This window comes from Salvelinus fontinalis, chromosome 31, assembly GCF_029448725.1.
Source record: "Salvelinus fontinalis isolate EN_2023a chromosome 31, ASM2944872v1, whole genome shotgun sequence".
In the NCBI taxonomy this organism is placed as follows: Eukaryota; Metazoa; Chordata; class Actinopteri; order Salmoniformes; family Salmonidae; genus Salvelinus; species Salvelinus fontinalis.
The window spans coordinates 19,083,767-19,096,830 of record NC_074695.1 but is presented as its reverse complement, the minus strand read 5'-3'; the positions used below and the strand labels follow the sequence as shown (position 1 = coordinate 19,096,830).

The 13,064-nt window shown below is 47.2% G+C and overlaps 1 protein-coding gene across 1 annotated transcript; it reads right to left on the bottom strand.

Moving 5' to 3' along the window:
* Window positions 1-388: 388 nt before the first annotated feature.
* On the bottom strand, window positions 389-4,730 carry LOC129829749 (alpha-tocopherol transfer protein-like). The gene is made up of 6 exons (XM_055891641.1): window positions 4,650-4,730; window positions 3,873-4,158; window positions 3,410-3,591; window positions 2,785-2,978; window positions 2,484-2,594; window positions 389-2,206 (listed from the first exon to the last, which is right to left on the bottom strand). The coding sequence occupies exons 2-6, from the start codon at window positions 4,148-4,150 to the stop codon at window positions 1,922-1,924; spliced, it is 1,050 nt and encodes a 349-aa protein (XP_055747616.1). The 5' UTR covers window positions 4,151-4,158; window positions 4,650-4,730; the 3' UTR covers window positions 389-1,921.
* Window positions 4,731-13,064: the final 8,334 nt, after the last annotated feature.

Below are 13,064 nucleotides of genomic sequence, written 5' to 3'. Positions count from 1 at the left end.
CAGTGAAGAGGCGACTTCGGGATGCTGGTCTTCTAGGCAGAGTTGCAAAGAAAAAGCCATATCTCAGACTGGCCAAAGAAAAGACGGGAAAAAGAACACACACACACTGGACAGAAGAACTCTGCCTAGAAGGCCAGCATCCTGGAGTCACCTCTTCACTGTTGACATTGAGACTGGTGTTTTACGGGTACTATTTAATGAACTTTCTCAAACTAGAAACTCTAATGTACTTGTCCTCTTGCTCAGTTGTGCACCGGGGCCTCCCACTCTTTCTATTCTGGTTAGAGACAGTTTGCGCTCTTCTGTGAGTAGTACACCGCATTGTACGAGATCTTCAGTTTCTTGACAATTTCTCGCATGGAATAGCCTTCATTTCTTAGAACAAGAATAGACTGACGAGTTTCAGAATAAAGTCTTCGTTACTGGCCATTTTGAGCCTGTAATTGAACCCACAAATGCTGATGCTCCAGATACTCAACCAGTCTACAGGCCAGTTTTATTGCTTCTTTAATCAGAACAGTTTTCAGCTGTGCTAGCATAATTGCAAAAGGGTTTTCTAAAGATCAATTAGCCTTTTAAAATGATAAACTTGGATTAGCTAACACAACGTGCCATTAGAACACAGGAGTGATGGTTGCTGATAATGGGCCAGCTACAATAGTCATTTACAACACTGTCTACACTGTATTTCTGATCAATTTGATATTATTTTAATGGACAAAAAGTGTTTTTCTTTCAAAAACATTTCAAAGTGACCTCAAACTTTTGAACGGTAGTGTAGGTACACTACCATGTAGGTACACTGTAGGCTTCGGCGCTAAGTAACGCAGACATTACAGGTCTTGAGTGGTTCAGGAAGAGCGTGGCGCCAGCAACGGCAAGTTCATGGGTTTCAATTCCTGCAGGAATTACATATACATGCTACAATTGTACGCTATCCACTCACTGCACTGTACGTTGCTTTGGATAAAATTGGCATACTTGTATGATTACATACAAATTAAACCCCATTCATAACCCCTTGCATATCTATCATTATCAAAAATAGATTAAGGCAAAGTATGTGTCCTGTAACTACATGGTGTTTGAATATCACCATGCAGATGAAGAGCCTCAGTAGGTGTATTCTGTAACTACATAGTGTTGAATATCACCATGCAGATGAAGAGCCTCAGTACGTGTATTCTGTAACTACATAGTGTTGAATATCACCATGCAGATGAAGAGCCTCAGTACGTGTATTCTGTAACTACATAGTGTTGAATATCACCATGCAGATGAAGAGCCTCAGTACGTGTATTCTGAGAAATTAAGGAGAAAGTGGAAGTGGCATTTCAAATGGGCACAGTTGAACGTCTTCCTCTATAGGAAATAAATCTTACAATGGAAATCAGAGCCGTTTTAAAACCAAGAGGCACAAACTACTAAATAAGTAAAAATGAATTAGCAGCTCCTGTAACGCTTCCTTACCAGAACCTAAAGCTGCCTTATGCTTGGCCATGTGGAGTGTAGTAGGCCCCATATTCATTTTGATCTCAAAGGTAAAAACCGATGCTATATCAGCACTCCTACTCTGAGACACTTTTTGAATATGGGCCCAGACATCTCTTTAGCTCTTCCTGTAGTGATTTCTACTAAATAACTGTTGCTGCGTTTATACAGGCAGCCTTATTCTGATTGGTCAAAAGACCAATTAGTGAAAAACAATCAGATCAAAAAAATATCTGATGTGATTGGTCAAAATAACAATTAGTGGGAAAAATAAACAGTGGTGTCCTCAGTCTGGTCCCAGATCTAGTTTTCTGTTTTACCAACTATGGTCAATGTCACATCAATGACCATAGGCGTTGGCAAGACAGCACAAACACATCTGGGACCAGGCTAGTGTCTTCATAGTAGCGAGAGGTGGTGGTGGTCATTATCAGTAACAGTAGTAGAGCTGAGAGCGTAGCCCCCTGAAGGTGTCGTCATCCCTGGCACCACCACCAGGCTGCTCCCCTTCAAACAGCATGGAGTCTGGGAGGACTACGCCCTCTAGAGGATCTGGCTGGCAGAACTCCACTATAAACTCCTCCTCAGAGTCCAGTAATGTCTTTGACCAGGCTGACATGTCAAGGTGTATGGCCTCACCACCATACTCCTCTGGCAGGACGGATCGAGGAATGTTGCGGTGCAGAGAGCGCAGGTCTGACCCGTGGAGAACGTACTGTATGAAAAAATAAGGGAATTATGTTAGGCTGATGTCACACAATCACAAAGGAGCCTACAGTACTTCAAGAGGGCCTCTGCCCATGTTCATTTGATTAGGTTTATTCATAATGGCTTTAAAACACTTTGGAAATCACTGAAATCATATCACGACTGTTATACGAGATAAATGTAATCTGAATGCAGTGATCAAATTAGCAGGTTACCATGTACAGAAAAAGGAGGATTTGAAGAAAGACTCCATATTATGTAAAAGACAAAGAAATGAAACTCACCCTCTCTGCCATCTTCTCCTTCAGAAAAGGCTTAATTATTGCAAAGATCCCTTTGAAAATCCGGGGCTCATTTATGATGTTAACAGCCTTGATTCTTATTGGGAAGCTATCCTGAAATCCAACATTAAAATGTCTGTTATTGACAGAAGACACAAGCCACATCGAGGGTGTTATGTTTTCAACAAAACATATTTGATAAGATACATATTCTAGATAGATCAGTGTATTTTGATCATGCTGTCATGGGTGACATTATCAAAACTTAAATAACAGAACAATAACAAGGTCTTTGATGGCTTACCTGAAGGATGCTGACAACCTTCTTGGCCAGGAATGGGCCCGGATTGGATGCCTGGGACAAGCCCACCCCAGTGTAGTCTGCTAAGATGACGATCCCATTCACCTGAGTCTCCTCTGGCTGAATCAGCTTCTCCAGAGTCAGGTAAATGGCCCGGATGTTGTCCTCAAATGGATAATCATTTGCTTTCCATTTTCCTGTTGTAAAATAATGTATATTTAGTAACTCTGAAAAAGGCCAAGCATAGGACAATCTGAATCCGTTTTATCAAGGCTATTATCGGAAATGTTTTCAAGATAAAAATAATAATATTATAGATGTTTATGGGCAGCTATTAGCACCTATGTCATGCATTATACATAGGTCATAAGGGATAGTAGGTAAATGCACTTACAATGCAGGTTTGGGTAAAGCAGACAACCAATTCCCGTCTTGTATGAATTAATAAAGTATTCTATTCTTCTATGAAGAGGGTGTTCATATAATGTATTATTATATTCTTCTAAGAAGACAGTGTTCATATAAAGTATTTCCAAATAAAGATGAACAATGAGTTAGAGCGCTTCTAGAACATAAAACCCTTCTAGGACATAAAACGACAGTAGATAGTGTGAGCTAACACACTGACCAGGTCTGAGACAGAGGATGTAGCATCCATTATGGTCTGGATGGGGCAGAACAGTCAGGAAGCCCAGGTCTAACACATGTTTGACTGTGGAGGGCTTCAGGTCCTGGAAGACCTCGGGCCAGGCCCGCCGGCTGGTGTGGTAGTTGAGGAGCAGCTGCATGGCACGGTCATAGTCAAACTTCCTGGTGAATGGACAAGGAGACGGGACAGGTCATCATTATGTAAGCTTCAAGATAGACCATCTTCAATAAGATGACACCAGGGCCCTTATTCATAAAGTGTCTTAGAGTATAGGTGCTGATATAGGATCAGCTTTGCCATTCCAATCATAATAATATGATTATATGGACAGGGGGGACCTGATCCTAGATCAGACCTCCTACTGTGAGACGCTTAAGGACAGTTTCCTGGATCATTTTACAGAGAGCATTATGGGTAGTTACTGTAGTGCATCATGCTTTACCTGGCCCGTAGGAAGCGCAGGAGAAAGGCATCGTCCAGCCTGGTCCGGAGGTTAGGCTGCTCCTTCAGCACCATGTCCCTCAGGGCCTGCGCGTCTCTCAGCCTCCACTCTGGCTTCTCCTGTAGTTCCTCCCGGGCCTTGGCCACCAGCTCAGGAGTCAGAGTACAGGAGTAGACGGGCGGGGGAGGGCCAGGGAACCAGTGACCAGCTGCTGGTTGTTCCAGAGAAGGAGACCCAAGATCAATGTGCCTCATGGGCTCACTTTCTTCAGACATCATTTTGGCCACTAAAATGTGTATGAATACCACATAAATGTCGGGATTAAAAAACACAGCAGAAATATTCCTGGTACAAAAAAAAATGTATTGGAGAGCATCACAAGACCATAGGACTTGCGAAATACCACAATTACCACTAGACATCGCTGAGGTCATCAGCAATTAGTCATACACTGTAGCCACACAATTGAGTGTATTCTCTAGTCTAGCAGACAGCAACAGCAGTGACCTAAACAAAATACATATCTTGAAAACATTGCCTTGTAAACATTTATGTATTTGTCATAATTTCTGATTTTGACAGCGCTGCACTCGTGAAGCTGAGGCTAGCTGCACGCCACTGCGGCTTCAGAATACCAACCGGAATGCCAATGGAATTAGTATTTCCAGGGTCGATTTTTTGGGGGTAATATATCATAATTCCATGTCGATTTTCTGAACGTTTTATCAAGACAAATGCTTGCTTAATCATAACAGAAGCTGTTAACAACAAACCAACCTGCCTGGAGCAATCCGCGGACAGTTCCGGGTCCTGCGACATTTCTTCTCTCGTTGGAGAGTGTGATGAGCTGCGTCACTCTTCTTCTTCTTCTGTGGTATATTGGGGATTGCAGAATTTAATGTGCATCCTGCCTTCTACTGTGCAGGATGGAAACAGGACTCCCCCAAATATTTTTTAAAATAGGACCAAACTACCACATTTTATTTTTTACCAAATTAAACAACCTTAATGTTAAAATAAATCTACACATCTGATCCTTACACAGGCTGAAGGGGAGACTAGGCTGCAGGACTTGCTACATTATAATAACAAATCATCATCAAAACTCACTTCATTGTATTTAGATGGTGATTTTGGTAGTCTACTACTGTAATGAATCTCTTGGTTTGTCTTTTGTGTGAGATATCCACAGCTAAATATGCTATTAGGAATTGTGTTGGCTTTAGTTGAATTTATTTTCAATTAAGCATTCATGCATTTATGCGTATTAAATACAAATATAATTTATGATACACTTGATATTTCATCCTCGTCAGCCTAAAACTGTTAAAATAGGCCTACTATAATGTAAAGTTAAATCCAGGTTTTATACGCACATTGTATCCAATAGATGATGCAATTGTACCACAGACTTCAGATGATAGGTTTACACCCTACACCAGGGATAGGCAACTTGGCCTACACCCCTAGTGTAGGGATTAGGCCTATCATTCACTTTTCATCGGAGTGGATTGGTCCCCGTTGCTGACAGGTGTATAAAATTGAGCACACAGCCATGCAATCTCCATAGACAAACATTGGCAGTAGAATGGCCCATACTGAAGAGCTGAGTGACTTTCAATGTGGCACCATCATAGGATGCAACCTTTCTAACAAGTCAGTTTGTCAAATTTCTGCCCTGCTAGATCTGCCACGGTCAACTGTAAGTGCTGTTATTGTGGAGTGGAAATGGCTAGGAGCAACAACGGCTCAGCCGCGAAGTGGTAGGCCACATAAGCTAACAGAACAGGACCACCGAGTTCTAAAGCGCGTAGCGTGTAAAAATCATCTGTCCTCGGTTGCAACACTTACTACCGATTTTCCAAACTGCCTGTGGAAGCAATGTCAGCACAAGAACTGTTCATCGGGAGCTTCATGAAATTGGTTTCCATTACAGAGCAGCTGCTGCACACAAGCCTAAGATCACCATGTGCAATCCCATACGTTGGCTGGAGTGGTGTAAAGCTCACTGCCATTAGACTCTGGGGCAGTGGAAACCCGTTCTCAAGAGTGATGAAACATGCTTCTCCGTCTGGCAATCCAACTGACGAATCTGAGTTTAGCGGATGCCAGGAGAACGCTACCTGTCCTGATACATAGTGCCAACTGTAAGGGTTGGTGGAGGAGGAATAATGGTCTGGGGCTGTTGTTCATGGTTCGGGCTACGCCTCTTAGTTCCTGTAAAGGGAAATCTTAACACTACAGTGTACAATGACATTGTAGACAATTCTGTACTTCCAACTTTGTGGCAACATTTTGGGGAAAGCTCTGAACTGTTTCAGCATGACAATACCCCCGTGCACAAAGCGAGATCCATACAGAAGTAGTTGTCAAGATTGGTGTGGAAGAACTTGACTGGCTTGCACAGAACCCTGACTGCGAGCCGACTGTGAGCCAGTGGGAACGCCGACTGCGAGCCAGGCCTAATCACCCAACATCAGTGTCTGACCTCACTATTGCTCATATGGCTGAATGGAAGCTAGTCAACACAGAAATGTTCCAACATCTAGTGGAAAGTTCCATGTTTCAGGAGCTGAAATAAAAGATCCTAAACATTTTCCATAAGCACAAAATGCTTATTTCTCGGCAATTTTCTCCACAAATTTGTTTACATCCCCATTAGTGAGCATTTCTCTTTTGGCAAGATAATACATCCACCTGACAGGTGTGGCATATCAAGAAGCTGATTAAACAGCATGATCATTACACAGGTGCACCTTGTTTTGTGACAATAAAACGCCACTCTAAAATGTGCAGTTTTGTCACAAAACACGATGCCACAGATGTCTCAAGTTTTGAGGGAGCGTACAATTGGCATGCTAACTGCAGGAATGTTGAACAGAGCTGTTGCCAGATAATTGAATGTTCATTTCTCTACCATAAGCCGCCTCCAATGTCGTTTTAGAGAATTTGTCAGTACACCAACCAGCCTCACAACCGCAGACCACGTGTAAACACGTCAACCCAGGACCTCCACATCCGGCTTCTTCACCTGCGCCACACGGACAGATGATGAACCTGAGGAGTATTTCTGTCTGTAATAAAGCCCTTTTGTGGGGAAAACTCATTCTGATTGGCTGGTCCTGGCTCCCCAGTGAGTTGGCCTAACTCCCAAGTGGGTGAGCTTTTAGCCTCCCAGGCCCACCCATGGCTGCACCCCTGCCCAGTCATGTGAAATGTATGCATTGGGGCCTAATGAATTTATTTCAATTGACTGATTTCCTTCTATGAACTGTAACTCAGTAAAACATTTTTTTTACTAAAATCTTTTGGGGCCCAAATAAAATCCCTCGCAAGCCGGTTTTGGCCCGCGGGCCGCCTTGTTGACTCCTACCCTACACAGATTGAGCCCATTGAATTGAACGCTTGCTTTACAACTGGTCTTCTTGAGGCTTCAAGGGACTTGTCAGATAAATGGTAAATAGATACAGTTGAAGTCAGAAGTTTACATACACCTTAGCCAAATACATTTAAACTCAGTTTTTCACAATTCCTGACATTTAATCCTAGTAAACATTCCCTGTCTTAGGTCAGTTAGGATCACCACTTTATTTTAAGAATGTGAAATGTCAGAATAAGAGTACAGAGAATGATTTATTTAAGCTTTTATTTCTTTCATCACATTACCAGTCGGACAAAAGTTTACAAACACTCAAATAGTATTTGATAGCATTACCTTTAAATGATCTAACTTGGGTCAAACGTTTCGGGTAGCCTTCTACAAGCTTCCCACAATAAGTTGGGTGAATTTTGACCCATTCCTCCTGACAGAGCTGGTGTAACTGAGTCAGGATGTAGGCCTCGTTGATCGCACACACTTTTTCAGTTCTGCCGACAAAATATTCTATAGTATTGAGGCCAGGACTTTGTGATGGCCACTCCAATACCTTGACTTTGTTGTCCTTAAGCCATTTTGCCACAACTTTGGAAGTATGCTTGGGGTCATTGTTAATTTGGAAGACCCATTTGCGACCAAGCTTTAACGTCCTGACTGATGTCTTGAGATGTTGCTTCAATATATCCACATAATCTTTCTCCCTCATGATGCCATCTATTTTGTGAAGTGCACCAATCCCTCCTGCAGCAAACCACCCCCACAACATGATGCTACCACCCCCGTGCTTCACGGTTGGGATGGTGTTCTTCGGTTTGCAAACCTCCCCCTTTTTCATCCAAACATAACGATGGTCATTATGGCCAAACAATTCTATTTTTGTTTCATCAGACCAGAGGACATTTCTCCAAAGAGTACGATCTTTGTCCCTATGTGCAATTGCAAACCGTAGTCTGGCTTTTTAATGGCGGTTTTGGAGCAGTGTCTTCTTCCTTGCTGAGTGGCCTTTCAGGTTATGTCGATATAGGAATCATTTTATTGTGGCTATAGATACTTTTGTACCTGTTTCCTCCAGCATCTTCACAAGGTCCTTTGCTGTTCTTCTGGGATTGATTTGCACTTTTCGCACCAAAGTACGTTCATCTCTAAGAGACAGAACGCGTCTCCTTCCTGAGCGGTATGACGGCTGCGTGGTCCCATGGTGTTTATACTTGCATACTATTGTTTGTACAGATGAACGTGATACCTTCAGGTGTTTGGAAATTGCTCCCAAGGATGAACCAGACTTGTGGAAGTCTATGTCACGTTCCTGACCTGTTTTCTGTTGTTTTGTATGTGTTTAGTTGGTCAGGGCGTGAGTTGGGGTGGGCATTCTATGTGTTGTGTTTCTATGTTGGGGTTAATGTGTTGCCTGATGTGGTTCTCAATTAGAGGCAGGTGTTTGACGTTTCCTCTGATTGAGAACCATATTAAGGTAGGCTGTTCTCACTGTTTGTTTGTGGGTGATTGTTGCTGTGTCTGTGTATGTCACACCACACGGTACTGTTTAGTTTCGTTAGTTCGTTTCGTTCGTTTGTTCGTTCTTTCATTTCTTTTCGTGTGTTCCTTCCTGTTTGTGCGTTCATGTTATATGTTCTCTAGTTCAGGTTTGGTCACGTCGTTTATTGTTTTGTAGTTCAAGTGTTCTTCGTGTTTCGTCTTTGTTTAATTAAATTCATTATGTATTCATCACCTGCTGCGCCTTGGTCCACTCATTCACCACAAGACGAGCGTTACAGAATCACTCACCAACAAAGGATCAAGCAGCGGGTTAACGGGCAGCAGCAACGGCGCAAGAAGGAGGAATGGACATGGGAGGAAGTTTTGGATGGCAAGGGTTGCTACACATGGGAAGAGATCCTGGCTGGAAGGGATCGCCTCCCATGGGAACAGCTGGAGGCGATTAGGAGAGCAGAGGCAACCGGAGAGAGGAACCGGAGTTATGAGGGTACTCCACTAGCACGGAAGCTTGTGAGTCAAGCCCCAAAATTTCTTGGGGGGGGGGGGGGGGGCTACAAGGGAGTGTGGCGAAGTCAGGTAGGAGACCTGCGCCAACTCCTCGAGCTTACCGTGGAGAGCGAGAGTACGGGCAGACACCGTGTTATACGGTAGAGCGCACGATGTCTCCTGTACGTGTGCATAGCCCGGTGCGGGTTATTCCACCTCCCCGCACAGGCAGGGCTAGATTGAGTATTGAGCCGGATGTCATGAAGCCGGCCCAACGCATCTGGCCACCAGTGCGTCTCCTCGGGCCGGCATACATGGCACCAGCCTTACGCATGGTGTCCCCGGTTCACATACACAGCCCAGTGCGAGTTATTCCACCTCCCCGCATTGGGCGGGATACGGGGAGCATACAACCAGGTAAGGTTGGGCAGGCTCAGTGCTCAAGGGAGCCAGTACGCCCGCATGGTCCGGTATATCCGGCGCCACCTCCCCGCCCCAGCCCAGTACCACCAGTGCCTACACTAGGCTTCCAGTGCATCTCCAGAGCCCTGTTCCTCCTCCACGCACTAGCCCTATGGTGCGTGTCTCCAGCCCATTACCACCAGTGCCTACACCACGCACCAAGCCTCCTGTGCGCCTACAGAGTCCTGTGCGTCCTGTTACTGCTCCCCGCACTAGCCTGAAGGTGCGTGTCTTTAGCCCGGTACCTCCAGTTCCGGCACCACGCACCAGGCCTACAGTGCGCCTCAGCCGGCCAGAGTCTGCCGTCTGCCCAGCGGCGCCTGAACTGCCCGTCTGCCCAACGGCGCCTGAACTGCCCGTCTTCCCAACGGCGCCTGAACTGCCCGTCTGCCCAACGCCATCTGAACTGTCCGTCTGCCAAGCGCCGCATGAACTGCCCGTCTGTACTGAGCCTGCAAAGCCGCCCGTCTGTACTGAGCCTTCAAAGCCGCCCGTCTGTCATGAGCCTTCAGAGCCGTCCGCCAGACAGGAGCCGCCAGAGCCGTCCGCCAGACAGGAGCCGCCAGAGCCTTCCGCCAGACAGGAGCAGCCAGAGCCTTCCGCCAGACAGGAGCAGCCAGAACCTTCCGCCAGATAGGAGCAGCCAGAGCCTTCCGCCAGACAGGAGCAGCCAGAGCCTTCCGCCAGACAGGGGCAGCCAGAGCCTTCCGCCAGACAGGAGCAGCCAGAGCCTTCCACCAGACAGGAGCAGCCAGAGCCTTCCGCCAGACAGGAGCAGCCAGAGCCGCCAGCCAGCCATGAGCAGCCAGAGCCGCCAGCCAGACAGGAGCAGCCAGAGCCGCCAGCCAGCCATGAGCAGCCAGAGACGCCAGCCAGCCATGAGCAGCCAGAGACGCCAGCCAGCCATGAGCAGCCAGAGACGCCAGCCAGCCATGAGCAGCCAGAGCCGCCAGCCAGCCATGAGCAGCCAGAGCCGCCAGCCAGCCATGAGCAGCCAGAGCCGCCAGCCAGCCATGAGCAGCCAGAGCCGCCAGCCAGCCATGAGCAGCCAGAGCCGCCAGCCAGCCATGAGCAGCCAGAGCCGCCAGCCAGCCATGAGCAGCCAGAGCCGCCAGCCAGCCATGAGCAGCAAGAGCCGCCAGCCAGCCAGGATCCGCCAGAGCCAGCCAGCCAGGATCCGCCAGAGCCAGCCAGCCAGGATCCGCCAGAGCCAGCCAGTCAGAATCCGCCAGAGCCAGCCAGCCAGGATCCGCCAGAGCCAGCCAGCCAGGATCCGCCAGAGCCGCCAGCCAGTCAGGAGCCGCCAGAGCCGTCCTCCAGTCATGAGCTGCCCTCCAGTCATGAGCTGCCCTCCAGTCATGAGCTGCCCTTCAGTCATGAGCTGCCCTTCAGTCATGAGCTGCCCCTCAGCCCGGAGCTGCCAGTAGCCCAGAGTTGCCCCTCTGTCCTGAGCTACCTCTCTGTCCTGAGCTACCTCTCTGTCCTGAGTTATCTAGGGGGGACCGGTGTTAAGGTTCCTAGACCAGGGTCGGGGGCGAGGATCGCCACTCGGAGGACGCTAAGGAGGGGGACAAAGTGAATGGTGGAGTGGTGTCCTCGTCCTGCGCCGGAGCCGCAACCGCTGACAGATGCCCACCCAGACCCTCCCCTTGAGTTTTAGGGGTGCGCCCGGAGTTCGCACCTTGAGGGGGGGGGTTCTGTCACGCTCCTGACCTGTTTTCTGTTGTTTTGTATGTGTTTAGTTGGTCAGGGCGTGAGTTGGGGTGGGCATTCTATGTGTTGTGTTTCTATGTTGGGGTTAATGTGTTGCCTGATATGGTTCTCAATTAGAGGCAGGTGTTTGACGTTTCCTCTGATTGAGAACCATATTAAGGTAGGCTGTTCTCACTGTTTGTTTGTGGGTGATTGTTGCTGTGTCTGTGTATGTCGCACCACACAGTACTGTTTCGTTTCGTTCGTTCGTTCGTTCTTTCATTTCTTTTCTTTTCGTGTGTTCCTTCCTGTTTGTGCGTTCATGTTATATGTTCTCTAGTTCAGGTTTGGTCACGTCGTTTATTGTTTTGTAGTTCAAGTGTTCTTCGTGTTTCGTCTTTGTTTAATGAAATTCATTATGTATTCATCACCCGCTGCGCCTTGGTCCACTCATTCACCACAAGACGAGCGTTACAGTCTACAATTGTTTTTCTGAGGTCTTGGCTGATTTCTTCGGATTTTCCTATGATGTCGAGCAAAGAGGTACTGAGTTTGAAGGTAGGCCTTGAAATACATCCACAGGTACACCTCCAATTGACTCAAATGATGTCAATTAGCCTGTCAGAATCTTCTAAAGCCATGACATAATTTTCTGGAATTTTCCAAGCTGTTTAAAGGTACAGTCAACTTAGTGTATGTACATTTAACATTTACATTTAAGTCATTTAGCAGACGCTCTTATCCAGAGCGACTTACAAATTGGTGCATTCACCTTATGACATCCAGTGGAACAGCCACTTTACAATAGTGCATCTAAATCTTTTAAGGGGGGGGGGGGGTCAGAAGGATTGCTTTATCCTATCCTAGGTATTCCTTAAAGAGGTGGGGTTTCAGGTGTCTCCGGAAGGTGGTGATTGACTCCGCTGTCCTGGCGTCGTGAGGGAGTTTGTTCCATCATTGGGGTGCCAGAGCAGCGAACAGTTTTGACTGGGCTGAGTGGGAACTGTACTTCCTCAGTGGTAGGGAGGCGAGCAGGCCAGAGGTGGATGAACGCAGTGCCCTTGTTTGGGTGTAGGGCCTGATCAGAGCCTGAAGGTACTGAGGTGCCGTTGCCCTCACAGCTCCCTAGGCAAGCACCATGGTCTTGTAGCGGATGCGAGCTTCAACTGGAAGCCAGTGGAGAGAGCGGAGGAGCGGGGTGACGTGAGAGAACTTGGGAAGGTTGAACACCAGACGGGCTGCGGCGTTCTGGATGAGTTGTAGTGGTTTAATGGCACAGGCAGGGAGCCCAGCCAACAGCGAGTTGCAGTAATCCAGACGGGAGATGACAAGTGCCTGGATTAGGACCTGCGCCGCTTCCTGTGTGAGGCAGGGTCGTACTCTGCGGATGTTGTAGAGCATGAACCTACAGGAACGGGCCACCGCCTTGATGTTAGTTGAGAACGACAGGGTGTTGTCCAGGATCACGCCAAGGTTCTTAGCGCTCTGGGAGGAGGACACAATGGAGTTGTCAACCGTGATGGCGAGATCATGGAACGGGCAGTCCTTCCCCAGGAGGAAGAGCAGCTCCGTCTTGCCAAGGTTCAGCTTGAGGTGGTGATCCGTCATCCACACTGATATGTCTGCCAGACATGCAGAGATGCGATTCGCCACCTGGTCATCAGAAGGGGGAAAGGAGA